This window comes from Cebidichthys violaceus, unplaced genomic scaffold (genome assembly GCF_023349555.1).
Source record: "Cebidichthys violaceus isolate CVI_PGR_0920_01 unplaced genomic scaffold, fCebVio1.0.p SCAF_25, whole genome shotgun sequence".
NCBI classification, from domain to species: domain Eukaryota; kingdom Metazoa; phylum Chordata; class Actinopteri; order Perciformes; family Stichaeidae; genus Cebidichthys; species Cebidichthys violaceus.
The window spans coordinates 3,693,924-3,715,528 of NW_027176428.1; the positions used below are offsets into that span (position 1 = coordinate 3,693,924).

General features: G+C 39.9%; 1 protein-coding gene and 1 pseudogene across 1 annotated transcript; one reads left to right on the forward strand and one right to left on the reverse strand.

Annotated features, from left to right (window-relative positions):
- Window positions 1–276: 276 nt before the first annotated feature.
- Window positions 277–15,494, reverse strand: stx18 (syntaxin 18). Its single transcript, XM_068720423.1, has 11 exons — window positions 15,296–15,494; window positions 6,064–6,131; window positions 4,401–4,516; window positions 3,943–4,020; window positions 3,767–3,833; window positions 3,505–3,596; window positions 2,219–2,310; window positions 1,767–1,825; window positions 1,269–1,338; window positions 1,094–1,174; window positions 277–987 (listed from the first exon to the last, which is right to left on the reverse strand). Exons 1-11 carry the CDS (start codon window positions 15,446–15,448, stop codon window positions 892–894), a joined length of 972 nt encoding a protein of 323 aa, XP_068576524.1. The 5' UTR covers window positions 15,449–15,494; the 3' UTR covers window positions 277–891.
- Window positions 15,495–15,539: 45 nt separating this feature from the next.
- Window positions 15,540–17,463, forward strand: LOC137879716 (myb/SANT-like DNA-binding domain-containing protein 4; annotated as a pseudogene).
- Window positions 17,464–21,605: the final 4,142 nt, after the last annotated feature.

A 21,605-nucleotide genomic window follows, 5' to 3' on the forward strand; every position in this document is an offset into this window, starting at 1 on the left:
TAACAGCTCCAGCTCCCTTGAGTTGAGCTCAAAGGAAAAAATTCAAAGCGCTGTAATGCTTTAACTAGGATATAGGTTAATCCTAATAAACAGATTAGCAGAAACATCAGGAGGCTGTGTGAATCAAATCTCCTGTCGACAGCTTCTTTCGTTAGCTGACATGAACCAGGGCAGACCGTGCCTTTCTGCTGCTCTTGATGTTATCGGAAAGCTTGACATGAATATGAAACAACTGTTATAAATCGATACCCTCAAGTAAAGCAAGAACACACAGAATTAAATTAAGACAATTGCTTAGTTTTACTAGAATGTGAATGGTGTGTCAGTACAGTTATGCTGTGATAGATATATCGAATAAATTGCTCTGCTGCCCATAATTGCCTGTAAAGCAAAACATTCATCAGGATTTGACAGTGAAGTATAATTTATCATCGTGTCATTTATGTACACAAATGTATAATCTATTCAAATAGTGTGCATGAGACCGCAAGTAATGGTAATGCCAGTCTAAACAGTATCCTTCAGTCTGTTCCAAAGGGGACGAGAAATTAATGTTTTTTTCAGTCAATCAAACCATCATCGCTGCTTTTAGTGGCAAAGAAAGACTGACTGTCCAGCTATAAAAACACTTAAAAGAGGACAAATTAAACACTGAAGCCCTGAAAGCACTGGATAAACACTATTTGGATAGTTAGCATCAGGGGAAGGACGAACTGCCATGTCCACCTGAACACAGAATCTTCACGAAGAGCACTTTGCACACCAGCTCCATCATGGTAAACTGTACATTCAGTCTCAGTGTTGGCATCATCACCTCTTTATGAGATAACCAATATGTGCCAGAGCCAGACGGTTTCCTGTCGAATAGAGAGTCCATTCTGGCTAGTTGTGTTAGCTGTCGTACCAGTCCAGGAAGAGGAGCGAGAAGGAGCACATGACCAGGAAGAACAGGATCCACACCCGGAAGCCAGCGTTGTTTTTGATTGCCTTGTCAAATAAACAAAGTTGCTCATTACAGATTTATTAACATGAACCAATGGAAAACATAATATAAAGTTTGAACACCACATGGAGAATAGATTAGTGATGGTACCTCTCGTATATCCTCATTGCCTTCTTTGACATTTTCTGTAGCACCCACAACCAGCTGATGAATACTGTCTATCTCGGTTTCCTGTAACGGAAAGTGAAACGGACAATGAGTTTAAATCAAAGCTCTTCTCCAAATGAAGTATCCAAGTGAATGCAATGGAAGGAACTCCGCTCACTTGTTGCAAGACTTTCTCGGCAAAGATCTCTTGCAGTCGAGAGATCTCCACCACCTTCCCCTCGATTTGCCTGAAATGCACAAAAGAAATGCGCGACATATCCCATTACAATAGAGTGTCTAGCTTATTTAAGCACTTTCAGGTGGTATTAGTATTACAGGGGCATGCAATTGTCACCATCGAACCATTTTTGTCCCATCTGGAACTAACAAGCTAGTTTTCTCTGGCCACGGTAGCAATTTCACCTGCAAACACCTGTCCGTGGGTTACTATAATCCTGAATGGATGGATGTGTGCTATTTCACAAAATTGTTGTGTTGCTGACCTGGCATCTCAATCACTAGGGCGGTGTAATGGATCTCTGGATCACCACCAGTAATCACCACTGTCACACATCTGTATTCACAATACAGATGTGTGACAGGTTTAGGAAAAAAGTGAAAGTAACGTCTGTGTGTGTGTGTGTGTGTGTGTGTGTGTGTGCTGAGTTGGACTCACCTCACTTCATCCACCAGGCTGTTCATCTCACTCACCAACCTCTGGTTCTCCTGCTCAAACTAGACAGAAACACACAATAATGAAACATCTTCATCAATTGTGTATGGCTATGTTGAGATGCCTAGCATTTAAACATGACATGGGACAATTAGACGTTACAATACACTGCATGTTACACTATACCTTAACCACAAACTTCTGAGGGGGGGTCCCCTCTAGAAAATCAGCTGAATTGGCTAATTCAAAAGGTCCAAATTAGATTGTAATTTGGACATCAAAAAATGTCATTCTCATTGAAAACCTTCTCATTGAAGCAATGAATGTGTGCTTTAAAGAGTCCCTGTGCATTTAGAAGTTGTCTAAGTATAGCTGTACTCTCATGAGACACGCACGAATCACACAAATCTACATATACAGTACGACATGAATTATGAATAATGATGACACCTCACCATCTGGATCTCCTCAGGAGACAGCTCGTCCTCCACTCGGCCCTCCTCCCACAGGTTGACAGGGTTGTCCAGGACCTCCGACACACTCTTCTCTGCAGGAAGGAAAAGGTCACAATGTGTCTGTCACCACTTACTCAGTCGTTCACTTTGTTCATCTGAACCACTCATGAAGTTGCTAATTCTCTTTGAAAGGGAAAATATAACCCTGAGCAGTTATTTAGATGGATTTATTTAGATGGACTTCTCAAAGTAGGAAAACATTGCACAATATTACAAAGCATTAATGCAACTGCAATTATGTGCATTTACATTTTGTAGAAAATGAGTACAGCAAAAGTTGATCCTTCAGTTTTTGTCGCTTAATTTGATAATAAGATTGAGGAAGTAATGCCTCAAAGCAGCATTCAGGGTTCACTTAATAATCCTATTAACGAGATAATGACAATGAAGACTTTTTGACACACTACTGTCAAAGTTAACCAAAATCTTTTCTGTCATAATCAAGCTGTAGGACATCATAATGCCATTTTATAATTAAAAGTGTAACGCTAATGTTGCCAGAAGAGTTGGAACGAAGTTGAGGACACATGCAGCTGTTCCAGTGGTTTTTGGATGAAGATATAGATGAGGATGTGAAGTGATGTCGAGAGGACCTGGAACTTTTATATTGAGAAATCTTATCTTAAACTTTTTACCGTGAAATGTGAAGTACATCTCTACATTTGAATTCCCAACACCTGATGGTTCGGACTGCATAAACCTGCATATTAAAAGTTACTGGCTGTGCTTTAATCAAGGACCCACAATGAATCTTCAGGCTTAATGGTGCAGAGCTGCAGCATGGAACTTTTTAAATTAGACGCTGCAGATGAAAGATCGGCCCTGCTGCCTTCAGCTGTCTGTAGAAATGTAAATAACGAAGGGAAGAACTTAAATACAATGTAAAGAACTCACTCACCCACCCATCCTTAATGCAGTACAGACTGCTTTATTTAAAATTGCATTCATGAGCAAATGTATTTACTGGGTTAACTATGTTTAGCCTAAGTGTTTCATTTTATATTTACATAGTGCATTTCCATCACTCGTCCCATATTCTCTTTATCATTTGATTTTCTTGTCGTGCACAGAATGCACTTTACTTTATAGGGAACAGAATATAGCTAAATACACAAAAATACCAAAGCAGCAGAGAAGAAGTCAGTACAGCACGGACATGAAGTAGCAGGGTTGCTTGTGCCGCCACAGAAATAAAGCCCAGTGTCTCAGGGGACTTACTGACTCACCAGGACTTTCCTCCTTGACATTCTTCTCCTCTGTGGGCTCCACCAGTGGCGTTTTCTGCATCTTACTGCGGTGCTCTGGTGCCAGTCTCGACCTGAAAACACAGAGTCATGTGAATCAGGAGGAAGTTGTTAAAAGTAAATAATAAATGTTGTGAATGAAGTATGCATGCATATATATATATATATATATATATATATATATATATATATATATATATATATATATATACACACACACACACACACACACACACACACTCACAGCCTCTTCTTGTCCACCATTCTCTTGACTCGGATGGCTCTCTGTTCAGAGTACAGCTTACATACTCCTTAAAAACAAACATAGATACACGTGATGTTGCCATGCAGTCAATGGATGCATACGAAACACTCCATAGGAGCACACGGTTTAAATTGTAATGAGTTGCATAAACTTACCTCTCAGATACATTTCAATGAGGTCCAGCACTGCCCCTCTGTGCTCCTTTATCTGGGCTGATGTCACTTGCTTCGCCGCTATTGTGACATTAAAACATTCTCTTATTACAGACAAAAACGTGTGTTTCCAGCCACCTGCTGGTGTTTTGAAAGTCAATGCAAGACAAAACTATCACCTGTAAGCATACTTTACATTTCTAATGATCTCTCTAAACTAGTACATTACATTACATTACAGTCATTTAGCAGACGCTTTTGGTCCAAAGCGACTGACAATTCAGTATCTATCTATACACTGTAGACGCAGCTACGGGAGCAATTTTGGGGTTAAGTGTCTTGCTCAAGGACACATTGACATGAGACTAGCAGAGCAGGAGCTAGGAATCGAACCACCAACCCTCTGATTGAAAGGCAGCCCTGCTCTCCACTTAGTACTACACGTTTAAACAAGCATGCACCTTCATTGCGTAGCTGCTTGATGGCCTCAGAGCAGGTCCTCATGAAGATCTGAGCATCCTGGTCAATCTGGTCTCGTTCATTGTCCGTCATACGGGTTAGATCTGACGAGATGAGACTGTAAAACACACAAGAACAATCACAGTAAGTTTAAATACTTTGTGGGCATGTATCCAAAGCTCAACATTTGACTGTTATCCAAACAAAGACTATTTAGAGCACAGCTTTACTATAAGTAGCCTAAATACTTACAGATGCCTTGCCCCTCCCTACTATTCATGTCTAACTTCAACCACGTTCTGCACCCCCCACATCCATGTGGAACAGAGACCAATCCCATCATGCACTGGGTGGACGGCAGGCCCACCTCTGAACATTAAAGCTTCCACAAACAGAGGACCTCGCTGTCAGACAGTGTTGAGACTTACTGTCTCCCTCTAGTGGACTTCAGACACACAACAATACTCCTTAAGAACAAACATATGTTGTATCCATACATAACATTTGTAAAGGGCTTGTGATAATCTATTCTGGTGTAAAGATGGATTTTTAATTACTTTGATTGGTTTAATAAAACTGGAAGAACTTGAATTAGGAATATATACGTATGATAAAACCAGAGATGAATTGCTTTTTTATAAATTAGCATGAATACCAACAGTTTCTGGTTTACATCTTCATAACTTTTTGAATTGGACAGTTGGTTGGACATAACAATGGCATTGGATTCTGGGAAATTGCGATGGACATTTGTCGCTATTTAATGACATCTTACAGACAAAAATAATCAACAGATTAATTGATAATGAAGATTCATCTAAATAAAACAAACATGAATAAACAACGATGCAGTGATGAAAGCTGAACAAATCATCCTTTACCATACTTACGGTGACCGAGAGCAGGATTTCAGGTTTGGTTACACTCATAACATGTTAAAACATTATATTCTAATCAATCAAGGCACCATCAATTAGGCTTTTCATTTAACCTGAGCCATACTTGATCTAGAAAAGATTGACTAGTTTGATAAACATTTGGAAGTGAGTTTAGTTTAATCCATAGTGTTTCATTACTCTGTCAGGCAAAGTCAAAGAAAGGAGGAAAAAGGAAGTTGATAAGAAAATTGGAAGACAGGAGCGGCTGACTGCAGACGAGACATATAGCACAACTGATGGTTTCTTCATGGATTTTCCCACCACTAAATACTGCTGCACTCCACCCATTGACATCTCTAATGTTTAGTTAATCGGTTCTGCTGAGGCTTCATCAACAAACCTAACGAAAGAGAGGCTACTGCACACACACCCACACCTACAGGACACAGAGGGGGCCTTGGATTAGTCCCAGGGCGTGATTTGTTCTTCACTTGCTTGCAGCTCAATTATTCCAGACAATTAGACTGGAGCCTGCCGCCACAGACCACCCTACTCGCTGCTGACCTTGTGCCAGCAGACAACACACACACACACACACACACACACACACACACACACGAGACAGATTTGACGATACCTTCAAGTAGCCCTGACTCCTGACCTTCTCTGAATTGACTCAGAATCAAAGTGTTTGTCTCTTTACCGGCCTCCCCTGCAGCCTTGAAGGGTTTTACCGGCTGCTGTTGTTGATTGTGGTGGATTACTGGGACTGTTTGGCGTGGCTTACCTTCCGGCGCTCACGTAATCTTTCCTGTGTTGTAGCAGAAAGTCTTTGAGCTTGGTGATGTTCGAGATCTGCCGAGATAAAGTGAGAAGAAGCATTACTTGATTACCTTCGTGTCAACGAGTCTCTTTAAATGCTACGCCTCAGATGCCCCTTCACATATGTCAACCATGTCAACACGGCTTAAGAAAGAGTTTTTTTAGACTTGTACCAGGAAACTATTTTCTCCCGACTACATTCAGACAGAGCCAGAGTACACGCAGCATTTTGTATTTATTGGATGTGACAGGCGACCACTGTCTGTCTGTCTCTGTGAATTCTCAATATTTGCTTTTGACAAGTCATCAAGTCAGGGACATGCAAAAATCAAACCAGCAATTTCCTCGTCAAAACAGCTCTCATAAATAAAACCATGAGCGGCGGCACACAGAGCACTGACAGAGCTATCTCTAATAAGCTTTAAATTCACGATCGGTTACTATTTATCACAGAGAAAATGTCCAAAGCGTGTGTGCACAGGCAAACCAGAGGAAACTTGGTTCAATCCAATATTTGCTCCTGTAATTCGGTCAAATATTAAAAAAGACCAAATTGCTTCCCTGTCCACAGAGCTCTGCTGGCAGGCTGCAAGTGGGTGTGAATATGCACACAGCGGGCTCTGTTGGATCCAGAAGAAGACAGAACTCAGACAGGCTGAGGATTGAAAACTGACACAATGAGTTTGACTGTGACAGCGACCCCAGAGCAGGGGAGATTATTTTGATAGCATAACATCACTGTCTTCAGCCTTCAGCTTTTACACTCTAACAACCTCAATTATCAAATTGCCTTGGCTGTAAGGGGGGTAACCTGGCACCAGCAGTCCAATAATGTCTCTAAACATTCGTTCCGAGCGTCACGGGAACCTGAAGAGGTGTTTTATTTGAGCCGACGTTTTAAAAAAAATGACATGTTTCTCGATGCAGAGAGAAGGTGTCAAGACAAACAGAGCGAAGCAATTTGTTATGAACGTTGAACTCCTTCTTCGGTTTAGAAGGTAATTCAGTGACGTACGTCACTGCTGTGGGGCACTAACTCAGGAAAGGGCTGTTAAGGCAAGCCGACCCTTGTAATAATACAATTATTTGAGGTCAAGAGTTAATTGTTGTTCAGAGCAGTTGGGCTTAGAGGGAGGTTCAGGGGAGAAGAGAACCTTTATTATGGTTCAAAGTCTTTCAAAACATTATCCATTATGTCGTGCCTCAGTGAATGAACTTTGAAGCGAACTCCTGCAAGATTGATAAAACTACGGCAATATAGCCCAAATGTCCTGGGTGATCCAGCGGGTTAGAACAAATTAGACATCTTTTAGTTTTCTTCAGCAATTAAATTATGCATTCAGCCATTCCAATATGTCTCTTACAGTAGAGACAAATGTCAGATGTTTCATTGAGAAATAGTGTTAGTATGTGCTTCATCTATCGCACCTCCAAGATCAAACACTTGAATCTAACCTAAAGTATTTAATGTGATCTACAGCTGAAATAATTAATCGATTAATCAATTAGCCAATAGAACACAAATTAATTGACTATTTTGATAATAATGTTTGTTTGCATTTTTTTAAGCAAAAATGACAAACAAACAAAAAGGCTCCATTGTCTCGACAGTACATTTTTTAGTTTTTGTTTTTCTTCGTCTATGACGGTGAAATAAATATTTTTGGTGTCTGGAATGTGCGTCGGAAAAACACAAGAATTTTTATGGGGAACTTGCTTAATATTTGCTGACAGTTACTCAATAAAAACAAGTTATCTGCAGATTAATGGATAATGAAAATAAACGTTAATTTCTTGCCCTAATGTCAATTTGTAAAACTCCGGTCAATGTATTTATTCGATTTTTAAAAGGAGACTAATTTTGCCCAGGCCTTTGAGTGCTAAAGATGTAGCAGATTGTCATGATATTAGCCTTCGACCTCTTTATCTAAGAAAAACTACATAAACCACAGTGGAGACGTGTTTCTTTCAGTTTCAGTAACTCTCTGTTTTGAGAGTTGGCCTGCCACAAAGTGGAAAATACAACCCGCTACAAGGCATGACTAATGTATCTTTTACAATAAACTATACTTTCAAGTAGTACTTGGCTTCAGCCTTTTATTTATGTACAAAATATATTTGCCTGCAGAACTCTGTCCATTGCACTGCAGCTTTTGACCAGCAGGCAGTGCTAAATCCACAGCATTGGGACAGTAGACAAAAAAAAGAGAGAAAACGTGCACACGTGTGTGTGTGTGTGTGTGTGTGTGTGTGTGTGTGTGTGTGTGTGTGTGTGTGTGTGTGTGTGTGTGTTTTGTGGGGGTGCCGGGGAGTGTCAAGAGTGCTGCTCTGGGGGTTGAGCTGTCTCCTGTGTGTATACATTGGAGCTCGGATTCCCAGCACAACCTCAAGGGTTTGCAGGGGGTCAGAGGGATCAATTGCTCTTGTAACTTAAGACCCTAAAGAGCAAGTAATTCCTCAACAATGAGGAAGGGGGTGGCCTTGTGCATGTGGCTCACCGTATACGTGTGTATGTAGCTATACGCAAGTGTGCGTGCGTGTGAAATACGTGCAACCGGCATAGGTGTGTGTGTGTGTGTGTGTGTGTGAGAGGCAGAGCTCGCAGCGACGGCAGAAGGAGACAGTCTGCCGGGCTACGTCTAATCTCGTCATCATCAAAGACCCCCACTTTACCTCCTCACTTTCTCCTTTCCCCTGTTTCCCCTCCAGCCCCGATTGAGCCCAAACAAACCATCAGGGGGGATTATTACGAGGAAGAAAAGAGAAAAGGCTTAGCTAACAGATTTTCTAAAGAGCTTGGATGGCTCTTTGTTTCGTTAAATCCAGGTAACTGACAGAATTGGATGATGACCGCTCCGCATCGGTTTAAGACCCTGTGTGTCCTGACCGAGGGCGATCCACGCTGACGCCATGCTATGTTGTGTTTTTGAGTTCATGGGCCTGATAGAGAGAGGATGCTTCAGTGGAGAAGACTCCGCCACATGCTGCTTTTATTATCATGTTTATGTCTGACTCTCTAATGGGTTTAGTTTTGTCTTCTCGCAGTACGAACGTTTTACTCGGCTCCATAAACAAACAAGAAAGTGCCATCAAAGAAGACTTTTAATATTATTCATGAACGGGGTCTTTGTTTTCATAAATAGTAAGCAGCGCTTGTACACAGTCGTGGTGTTTGTTCATTTCTGATCAGATCATACATGGATACAAAATGTCAACTTTTTAATTTCAATAATCAGGACATTTTTTACAGTCTATATATCGGGTAAATAAACAGACTCCCTCCCTTCCTCTCATTCAGTGTCTCCATCTAGAATTAAGATAACTTTTGTATTAATACCGCAATATACAGTAGCTGATTTGCTCCAAAATCCCCATACACACATCAAGCCTTACTTCCTCTTTTAAACTATAAAATTGCACACATCTTTGATTTAGGTTGGGATGATGTCTCTTGCAGTGGATCAGCAACCACCTTATTTTTGCATGCAAGTCAATGGGTTGTTGCAGCTGAGCAGTTACATTGTTGTTTTTAATCTTCTTTGAACACAGCAAAGATTAAAAAAAATATTATATGCTTTGAATATACTGATAAATAAACATGGATATATTGTGTAGTCATGATCCTGAAATGACTATACATAATCAATACTCCATGTCTTGTACTAATATCTTAATCTAGAACAAAAGAAACCACCCGTCTTTAAGTAGAGGAGCACACATCTGTTTCATGGTTCAGGCTCTGTGTTTTGAAGTGTCAGGGTCAAGTATGCCGCCTGCTATCATCTGCATTGGTAGTATTTCAGTGATTGTAAATCACAATAGCTTCAGATTGCGTAACAACAAAAGCTTGACAGCATTCTTCTAAAAGCGTCAACAGCTGCTGCTTTAGTCGTCCTACGTGTTTAAATGTTTAAAATTGAGCCTCGTCTATTGAGCTCAACATTACTTTTGTTCGGCTTAAACTATTTAGTCTGCAGAGTATCCGGTGTCCGTCTTAGGATTTAGAGTTCGACATACATCTGTAAATCTGCATTTCACCACTTTTTTCCTCTTTTATTTTCATGTCACGAATCAGGCAAAAGCATTTTGTTGCACGCATTGAAGCAAAATAACAAAGCTCGCGCTCAGGCCTGACAGGATGCCTCAAAATTCAATTTGCCCGGCTTTCATGGGAAAACAGTGCAAAGATTAGGCCAACTAGTAAAGAGACCATTTAGCAGCGCGTTCATCTCAGGGTGATCCCTGCAAATCCCTTCCCCATGGCCGGAGTCCTGATAGAGTATAGTCCCGGCTTTGACAGCTGTATGTGAGGACGTTTTTAACCTGTGTGCCAAGTTTGGGACTTTTTAAATGTTTTGGGGGGGGGGGGGGATTGGAAAAGATTAAAGATTATCACGCATTTACCCATCCAGCCGAGTTTTTGTAAATAATGTTAAATACAATTACAGATTGCACACTTCCACCGAGTTAAAAATACAGCAGGTTTCACAATTCACAACATAACAAAGTCAGGGTTTAGCTTTTTATTCACAATAAGGATGATTGTTTTTTTACACCCTGAAATAATAACGGACATTTGTAAGGCTATTTTGTGAATATTCACGTTGGTAAATTTTAGCTACAGGCTTTGTGCTTTTACCATTAGTGTTTAAACTTTGTTACTCGACCAACAATAACTTTTATTTAAGAAGAGACAAATCTAGACAGATGGGCAGACTGGCCATCTGAGTCCTGGGATGCCCCCTCGACCCAGTGGAGGTGGTGGGAGAGAGGGGAATGGTGGCTAAGCTATCGGCCCTGATGGAGAACATGTCCCACCCCATGCAGGACACTCTAACAGCACGGGGCAGCCCCTTTAGTGACAGGCTGCTTCACCTGCGGCGTGTGAATGTTCCTGCTTCTATCAGACGACACAATCAACACCAAAAACTGACAAATGATATCTTTATTTACCACTGTGCAAGATCAATATTCTATATATTCTACAATGTGAAGTCAACCACTCAGTCTATCTACAATTATAGCAGATTTTAGATTTAGTTTTTTACTGTATATGTATCTATTATATCTTTACTAATTATTTTGTATTTGTTTTTTCTAATGCCTCTCGTTGCACTATCCCTTTAGCTGCTGTAACTGGAAATGTCCCCCTGTGGGATTAATAAATGATTCATTTATCTTATCTTAGATTTCCACACTTGTGAACTTTATTCCCGAAATGATCGGCATTAATGCCAACTTGTAAATGTAATTGCTGTATACCATCTGCTGCTGTGGCAAAGATCTGCCAACATGCTCCAGCTTCATGACAGCGTCAATAGAATCATAAAAAAAACAGTTCAGAGTTTGGTCTCCATCTTTGAGTGTGCCGTCACAGATTTAACATATCCCAGTCTACTTCATTGGGGGAAATAGTTGACTTTCATGTTTGTAATCAGACATTATTTGGAGCCGTATAGTCCCAAAACGTAACTTTGATGAAATCCCAAATGTTTAACGAACCATTTTGGACTTGGAAACTTGATCATCACGGACAAAAATATAAAGTAAACCAGATTCTAACCTAAATGTTTTGAGAATATACAAGCATACTATTTCAATGTGAAAGTAGTCACAGGGAAGAGCCCCCCCCTATCAGCACAACATACTTTTAAGTGCTGGCCGATGGCCACACTTTCAGGGTTTCAAAGAAAACACCGTGAGAAGGAGCCAATTTTGGAATACCAATACTGAAGGCACAGTGGGGAGCCGAGCACTATTTTCTACACACAATTTACCAATTTTAAAGTGACCTCCTCCATTTAAACTCGAGAAGGGCAGCATGCTGCGGAGAGAGACGAGGTGAGCAGTGAAATGGAGATCACAGTGCCCCAAACCGACCCCCTATGAGGTAAAAGATTCCCCTGACCAAACCCCACCCTGTAAACACAGGCCCTCTTATTAGTCAATCAAGCCTTTTTTTTGTTGCCTTGGAAGAAGCTACATTTCCTTTCTCTTTGAGCTGCTTTTTGAGCAGGAAAAAGACTCACAGGACCACTGTGTATTTGTCAACTTTGATGTTTCCCTTCTATTTTTGTGAAGCTTCAGTGGGAACTTGGAGAGTTATGCATGTCTTGAAGGGCACCCACATCTGTTGTGCATTAGGTGCCGGCCGTCAACATTGTTACTGGGGACCTAATTTAATATTTTCTCTGTTTTGATCTTCCACCTTTAATCACTGGCTCTTGGGAGGATCGGCTTTCCCCGAGAAATTGTCCGAGAGCCGAAAGAAAATGTTATTGCAGTATGTTTATGGAATCGTACATGTGAAGAGGGGACTTGCACAAAAAAAATGCTGCCTATGTCAGTCTGTACAGAAAAGAATTGATAGTCAAGTTGCGGGTGAAAACCGCGACATAACTGTAAGCAGTCTGGACATTCCAAGCTCGCAATTTCAATTTCTACAAAAGCTGCTTCACCGAGATGGTTTGAGATTATATCTGCAGCGTGAGGGACACAGCGGTTGGGGGGGGGGGGGCAGAGGGCCGGCACCACAGGATAGGTTTGGGTTTCTTTGAATCAGCACCACTGCTTTTATTAAACCACCATTTCTAATATAAATGTAACAGAACATAACAAAAACCTAGTTGTGCAGAGCTGCTGTGACCAGGCTCGTGTTCGCCTCAGACTGATGGTTGGAGACATCAGGTACAAGTTAAAGTCCCGACTCCCCGAGGGAAACGTAAAGTGGTTCTTCAAGGTGCCTTTGAAGAGGTTTGTGTTACGATGTGTACGATATTCATGTCAGGCCAAGGTCTTCTGGCGGAGGATCAACTCTCGTGACAAGGAGTGAAGCCTTGTAGTTCCCAATGATCCACTACCTACTGCCAACCATTGATGATGTCTCCGTACCTCGGTGGAAGAATACAATTTGAGATGTTTTCAACAACTAATTAAACACCAGTGAAGGCCCTTCTGCCAAGTTTTTAAGATCAAGATTCAAACTTTTCTTCACATATATATTTGAAGCTATGTGAAATTTTACGTAGTCTTTCAACAGAGGTACTGAAATAAAAATGTCCTTGCTGACGATGTGAATACAACCTACAGCTGAACATTTGTCTGAGATTGAAAACCTGTTTTAATTATTCCAGGACATTATAAGAAAAACTCGCCTCGTCTTTTCAATCTAAATAGAGTGAAGGCAATGCTCTTTGCTAGCTTTATAAGTAATGTCTCTGCTTCCGCAGCCTAAAGTCTAGAACTCATTGGGCAATTTCCTCGGTCGGTTCAAAGCCCAGAATCTAGGCCTGTCGATGTTTGGGGGAGCAGTGGCACTCGGACCTGACAGTTGGCACAAAATATTCTGGGCATAAAACTGCTGAGTCTGGCCAGTTGGCCCAATGTGATTTATTTTTTAAAAAAGCTAACAACTTAGCTTTTGTCTTCCCAGATCTCAAGCAGAGCAGTCACTTATCCTGAACTGCCCACACTGGGCAGGATTTGAAAATTCCTGTAGTCTGACTGAAGTAAAAATAGTGTTTTTTAAGAGTGCTATTATATTTCAGTTATCTTTATCTCTCTGTGCCCAGTAGATGACATTTTGGAATTGATTTTCCTTCAGAAGTACACTAACTTAAGTTGTTGGAATATAATGGTCAAGCAGGCGTGTAACAAAGCACGCTAGCAAGGCAGAAGAGGACTTTTTTTGCCATGTCTGAGACAGAAAATTTAGTTTGAACATCAATGCCTCAGTGCTTTGTGAGTGGGTCCAGATATGAGCTATACAAACAGGCAGCACTGCACACAAAGCATGTGATGAATGAATCACATGTGTTCAAGATGTAAATATATGCCAAATGGGTTGAATAGGCAACTGTAAGATTTTTAGTCTCAAGCCATGCCCCATTTGCTAACTGCAATGCACATTTACGCCAGAACAGTGAGCACCTTGCATAAATGTAATGTAAACATCTTGCAACAGACAGAGTGTATTAAAAGCCAACACAACGGTCCAGCCTCACCAGCAATGACGCAGTGAAAGATGGACAAAGGAAGGCTGCTGTGACTGGCTATGTGAAAAGTTACTCTGTTTTGAACACGTATAATTCATTTTTGATTTATAAAAAAACAGAGCATCACGAAAAGACTTCAAGGAAAAGTAATTTCCTTTGTGAGTAGATAACTAACGCATTCACAGGGAGAAAATAAAGCTCTGAATCTCTGAGTAATATGATTATGGTTTCCGGTTTGAATGAGGGCTCTGAAAAGGATTAAAGTAGTCAAGACTATAAGGTTAATACTTCTTCTGTATAAAACTGGGAAATTGTTTTTTGAACATGAATAATATCATAGAAATCCTGTTCTGCTGGCATTCACAAGGCCATGACAGGTTATATTTTGCTGTGTTGTCCTTGAATTCCCTGAACCAACTTACAGCAAATACTTTCTGATTGAATCAGTTTTGGCACCTCAAACATGACAGTACTGGGACACTTCATGCGGTTATAGTGTACTATTATGCACCATGAACTAAATATGAGGAGGCTAAATAAGAACAACTCAATCAGACCAGTAAATTACAACACAGCTGACACGTGTATCAACACATCAACGCCCTCCAACTAAACCTACAGAGTCAAACAGCAGTAATAAGATATAAGAATCCCATTAGGGTTGGCCAATGATGATGATGATGATATCTACTTAAATATTATATAAATATGTCAGCTACCAGAGGTTTGAATTAATATGAATTAATATTTAATATCTCTGGGTGTATTGGGCAATGTTAGAAATAAATACGCACGGCTGCTTTATGGCAATACTGGATTTATGTATGATTTTAGCATCAATGTAGTTAAGTGCCATTATGTGTCAGATATTTCATTAATTTGTTATAAATAACATAGATTGGGATAGGGGATTGTATCCATTGTTGCCCACTCCTAACTCCCATTTACTTCACGTTGCATTCAATAAAGTTGTCTAATGATATATAACGTTACACCGCTGAGAGAGGCCTTAACTGAACAGCTCGTACACATTGAATTGTCTAAACTGCTGTACACATTCCACAGACTAACGGCTGCTTCAACAATACAGCACGAGCAACAACGTCATTAAAACAAGCCAGTATTCAGCTGTCAGTACACGTAAAGTCAGTTTGTTTCGATGCTAGCCCCAGTTAGCTAAAGTTAGCTTGAGGAAACACTCACCACTTCTTTCGCCTTCCGAGAGAAGCCACTCTTGGGTCCGCTCCTCTTGAGGATGTCATCTTTGGTAGAGTCAAAGCCTATTCCTATCGCCTTGTTCCTCGTTTTTACCGTCTTGACACTGGCTTTGAAAAGTAAAGTTATATCCACAGCCATGTCTGTGCAGCTGCAGCGCGGGTATCGCTATAAACAAACTGACACGTCACCAGGTGACGACGTCATCGTCCTGCGACGTTGTGGATTTTCCCTGAGACGGAGAAGAAATCCTTACGTTTTACCTTAAGGTTTTTACCAGTAATTATTTACTGCACCGTGTACTGTAGCTCATAGTATTCACATCCAGCAAAGGTCTGACCTGCAATCAAGTTACTCTTCGCCTTGGTTGGGTTCCAGGTAGCGAAAATCTTAAAATAAAGAAAATCTCTTAAATATAATAACTTAAGTTAAAAAAAAGACTTAGGTTGAAGGTTTTGCCTTTCAGTTAGATTATTGTGTTTAATTGTATAACTACATCTAGTCGTGTTTTCTGCACTGTATGCAATTGCTATATATGTATGTATAAGGGACCAATTGAAGGCTGGATATAATCAAAATGTGTCTGTCATTGCCAGAATAATGCCCCTACAACTTATTGAAGGGATGTCCAGCAGGAAGCGGAGACCTAACTGGACAGACCAGGAGTGTCTTCTTCTTGCTCAGTTAATGCAGGAGAAGAAAGACACAATCAGAGGGAAGTGCAGCTCTGGCGTTTCAATACAGGATAAAAGACAAGCCTGGGAGGAAATAGCCCAATCCATCAACACTGCCTTTCCACAGATTCAGCGTACAGTTTCTGACTGTAACAAAAAGTGGGAAAATCTGCTGGCAAAGTCAAGGGAGGAGATCAGACGACAGAGAAGGCAAGTGGGCACAGGTGAGGAAAATTTGTTAGCAAGAAAAAAGTCTTAATGCTCATTATCATTAAATCTGCAATCTTAGACTGGTGAAACGGCACCTTGAGGGTGGCTAAGTGGGAATGGCTGCAGAAAAATACATTTTGAGTTACAAACCTTGAGGAAGAAATATGCAAATCCACATCATTACTGATTGAGTTGAATACATAGTATTCTATTTATTATTAATGCATGACATGACTTTTCATTTATAGAAGGCCTGTCCGTTGAACAGTTCAGTACTGTGACTCAAGTGGTGATTTCTGTAATGAACCTCTCAGAAATGCTGCAACACGATAGAGAAGACTCTTCAATCTCAGAGTTGATGGAAACTCAACAAAACAGGTGATTCATTTTTTTATTTGGTGATTATTAGAATGAAATAAAGCATAACTTTATATACAGTAACTTATTGAAAATATGTTATTGATATTCGCTCATCCCAATTACAAAACAAGCATTCAGTATTTTCCCACTTACTTCAAATTAATGTCCTGGTTACATTTGTGTTATACACAAACCTCACTGTGAACAGTTTTCAGTGGAGCATCGGGACAAATAAATAGTCCCTGGAAAAACTGTTCACAGTGAGCTCTGTGGATTATTTAGAGTAACAAGAATATGGTTTCTGGAAAGAGTTGCTGCCATTAAATGTGTAATATTTAATTTATCAGTGCTGGGAGCACAACAAAAACAAAATCAAAGGTGTAATCTCAGAACCTGGATAAATAAAACTAAACCACAAGAGGGAAGTGAAAACATATATGTATTGTTTGTAATTTGGATGAACTAACTACTTTAAGGATGGAATACATATTATTGTCAAACATTATCATTGACAATCTTTTTTTTTTCAGCAGTGATGAAGAGGGAAATGAGCACAGAATAGATGAAAGATTCCCAAACAAACATCCACTGAGAGAGCTTGAGCTCCCCACATATCCAGATCCATCCACTTCTCCAGCAGAACAAAAAATGAATGATTTTACTAACGTCTCAAAATCACTTGCAGTGCATTTCAGCACTCATCATGCTGCTGGCTTTGCTGCTTCTGCAGAACACCTGGATACTCTCTGCTCTTCTTCTTCACCCGCAGTGCACTGCACAACTTTGCAAGAGCGAATGGATTTGGAAATGTCTGTGCTAAGAAGACAAGAGGCAGTCCTCAAGCTGCAAGAGGAATATTACACACTGAAAATTAAACTGATGAAAAAGCAAACGGAATAACCACTGAGGTAGTTGTAGAGAACAACCTGTTGTACCTACAGGACATTATCAATTGAAGCATTGAATATAGTCTTAACATACAAGTCTGAATATAATCAACATTACTCTAGAATAAAGTTTATACAGGTGTTTTTGAGAGGCTTGCTAAGCATTGTTACTTTCTGGCGGTTCCATTCAGTTGCAAACCCACTATTTGCTTGAGAATACTTCAGTTTACTTTGGAGTGTATGGCCCTTGTGGCAGGGCCATATTGCTAAGACACACACTATATTTTAACATATAACCATAGTGTAATGAGAACAAATGACATATTAACAAAAGTTCACACAACCATGTTTATTTGAACTCAATTTAAAAATGTTACAGCTGTAATTCAACTGTAACATTTTTGAATTCTTGAAAACAAAGTTATTCTTTGAAGGAAGTATAAATGAGTTTGGTTTATCTGGCAGGGAAGTCCCACTCATATGTATAGTTTTACACTGAGAAATGTAGTTTATTTACTGATTCATGCCATTTAATCCTAAGTGCGAATTTGGAAGCTGTAAATGTTTGACATATACCAATATACATATTTATGAAAACTGAACTCGGTCATGCCCATGTAAGTAAAGCTACAATAATGTCCTGTCTAGACAAATGTAGTAATTTGTGCGTAATATTTATCATAAATTCGTTTATTTGTAAGTGACGGGAGTTGGCACCCAGATGTAAGCAGTGGGGCCCAGAGTGTTGAATAAAACTCTGTTATTTGCTGTGTGGTTTGCTCATTTCCTTTGTTAGTGTTTTGCCAGACTGTGTTACAACTGAGTGCTGCGACTGTCTCTCATTTTCGGCCGCCTCAGCATTAACTCCTCGTCATTTTTGTTTTTTCATTCACTCTTTTAGCTTCAACTGTGGAAAGAACAGCTTTTTGAGGACTAAGGTTATGGGTAGAAAAAGGCACGGCTATATTTATTGTACTTAATGTGTTGATATGAGGAGTTTAACGGAGCATTAAAGTTTCCTAACTTTTATCTTACCACGGGATAGACGCACTAATTGAGCTTGCTGCAAGCATGTGCTGTACTGTGAATGGCAAAAGTATTACAGGCTGCTACTTAACAACTGATTTTATCTAAATATGTTTCACAGAGTTGAAAAGCCATCTTTTCTCAGGTTATGCTTATTCTTCAATTCAGCCTTTTTCATCTGATGTACCCCCTCGGCTCTTTCAGATGATTTAAAGTACTCTTTCACGTGCACCACTCAAATACGTTCAGTGGAATATAAACTGGATACTATCAAACACTACCAATCGTACAAAACAGTAGAATAAGAAAAAAAAAATCATACAACCATTTATCAATTTATTTAGATAAGTAAAAAAGCATACAATGGAAATACTCAAGTAAAGTGCAAGTTCCTCAAAATTGCAAATCAAGTACAGTACTTGAGTAAAAGTACTTCCACCACTGCTGGTTAGTGTAAATATACCACAATTTGTATTCTTATTTGGCTCTTTATTTTCCTTCTCAACAGAAACATGGATGTTGTTTTTAAATCAAATTATATATGTTTTAATTGAGTTAGTTTAACTTTCCACGGCCCCTCAGATGACTGCACAGCCAGTTGCTTGGGGACAGGTACCCATGGTTGGGAATGGCTGCTCAAAAAGTCAGTCCCTTATACTTCACTCATAGTTGTTTTATTGTCAAGCCATGAATATTGTCAGCCTTTTGAACTTTGCACTCAAGTTCTGTTTGCTTGGAAGCTGACGTTTTTATATAATTTGTGCATATTCGTCAATTGCATTCACTTTATGTCTTTTATTCCTATAGCCAATTGTATCAGCTAAATGTTATTAAATATTGTGAGATGCAAATATGCTGATCAAGTAGACTACTGATGATACCCTAAAAACTACTGTACAGCATTCTTTATAGGAATTCCTAGATACCATCTCTCCCCTATAAGCGTCAGTGATGGTATCCATTCCTCCCATCCCTGACAGATGAGCCATGTTTTGGAGTGTCCTCTGGGCAGTCCACTTAACTGCCTGAAAAGGAACCCCTTAATCTCCACTTTCTCTTTGTTTGGACTATTATCAGACCTGTCAGTCCTGGCTGCTTTATCTTCACAGGACTCATCTACTGCCTTTTTGACGTTGGCTTAATTCTATCAAAGGCCCTTATCTCTGCTTTGCCTGAGGATGCATCCTTCTTCTGACTCGCTAAAATGGTCCCCGCTCTGTTAAGAGAAGTCTCATTGGTGCAAAAAACACTGTCTTGTGTAAGGGCTTTATTTTTGCATGTTGCTTGCTTATTGGTCTTCATTTTTCCTGCTGCATTTTGCTAGTTTGAGTCCCAGAGTGTGCTGTATTTTCTGCTTTCTGTATTGTTCATTATTGGGGTGTAGTCTGACACCTGAGCTAACGACATAATGACATCCCATCAACCGCCACTGGTCCAAACCTTTGATGGCAATTAACTTTCTGTCTTTTGGCAGTAGTCACTTGAAACACTCTATAGGAATGTCATGCAGGTTGATCTGATGAAGAGCAATTACATGGGAGGGAGCTGTTACCTTTGAGGTGGAGGCTCACCTGCCACACCCTGCAGGCTTACAAATAAGCCTCTGGACACGTCTCAAACGTGTAAGAATGGTCCCTTTTCTTCTTGTCCTTCTCCTTTTGACATATGGTCTGACAGGATTTGACAGTTGAGGTTCGAGAGGGAAGCTTTGGCCAAGGTGGTGTATTAAGTCACGGAGTTTGCTTTGGCATTATGTCAACGAGACAAATAGAAGAAGCCTTCTCAGAGCCCATAAGAAAAAGGTATTTGGAGTTGGTGCCAGGTAAATGTTTGACTCATGTCATAAACCTCTGAGGTTCTTCCTTTGCGGTCATGTTAATGTCATTTAATTATCAATAACATATATGTATTTGTCCTATTAATTGTCAAAGAAATGGCAATTAAGCAAATAAGCTGTTATTATTTTAATGTAGGCTGGATGATACTGTGTATGACTGTGTGCTTGTGTGAGAAAAGTAAAGGTTCTTTTGTGCATAAATAGTATCTCAGGGTGCTGTAATCTGTGCATGGGTTTGCATGTCTGAGACTATTTAGATGTTAATTCTTTTTAACCAGCATAATAGCCAGGACCCATTTTTTGCATATGAATCATAAGTATTGCATGCAAGGTCACGTACATGTAAGTTTCCTGGAAAAGTAATCGTGGAAAACACATGCAGTTTAGCTGCTTGGACCAACAAAGAACTACCCATAGGTTAAGTACAGATGTTGCAATCACAAATTGGATTTTCCATAATGCAGTCACTGTTACAAACGCTTAACTTTATTTAGATTAGAAAGGGCATTGCCCATTACCAACAGGCTTCAGGCACAATATCTCTGCTCCAGGGATTAACCACAATTTATGCTTTTATTTTGCTGGCGTGGTGACAGCCAAGAAAGGGAAACTTTCTGAAAAGACACGGTTACAGGGCAAATTACCCTCTACCCACTTATTTTTATTTTGTTTTACCCTTCACCACAAGCACAAACAAAATGGTTATTAAAAAAACTACTTTTTGGACACTGAGTGATTGGACTATGGCCATCAGTGTCATCGTTGTCTCTTGTTAGGCACACAAATGTCTCTTGGTTCTTTGTTACCATAAGTTTGCAGGTCATTTTACAGAGACTGTGTACATATGAGTTTTAAATGTGATATAATCACGGCATGGCTACTCTAAGACAGTCCAGATTTAAGCATTCTGGATGTGCTTGACTTAATCATTTTCCACAATGGTCTTCAGAAATGGACAGAAATTGACCCACCAATGAAAGGGGATCCTCTTTGTAATTAAAGCCAGTAGAAAATTGGATAATTTTTTGCCTGGACAGCTTTCACATTCCAGCCTAATATGGCATTGGAAACTTTTGAAGTTGCTGTCTTGGCAGTCCCAAATTATACCTTTCATCAGCCAATCATAAGAAAATGGCAACCTGACATTCCCAATCGCAACCTACTTTTGAGCTGGAGTCCATGTAATCAAGCGGAGTGCGTGATACCCACTGACAAATCGACTATGAATACTTGAATTACAATTTCTCTATTTTAGCTCAAGGAATCTTTTATTTTTAAGATCAAAGAGCGTGATCCACCAAAAG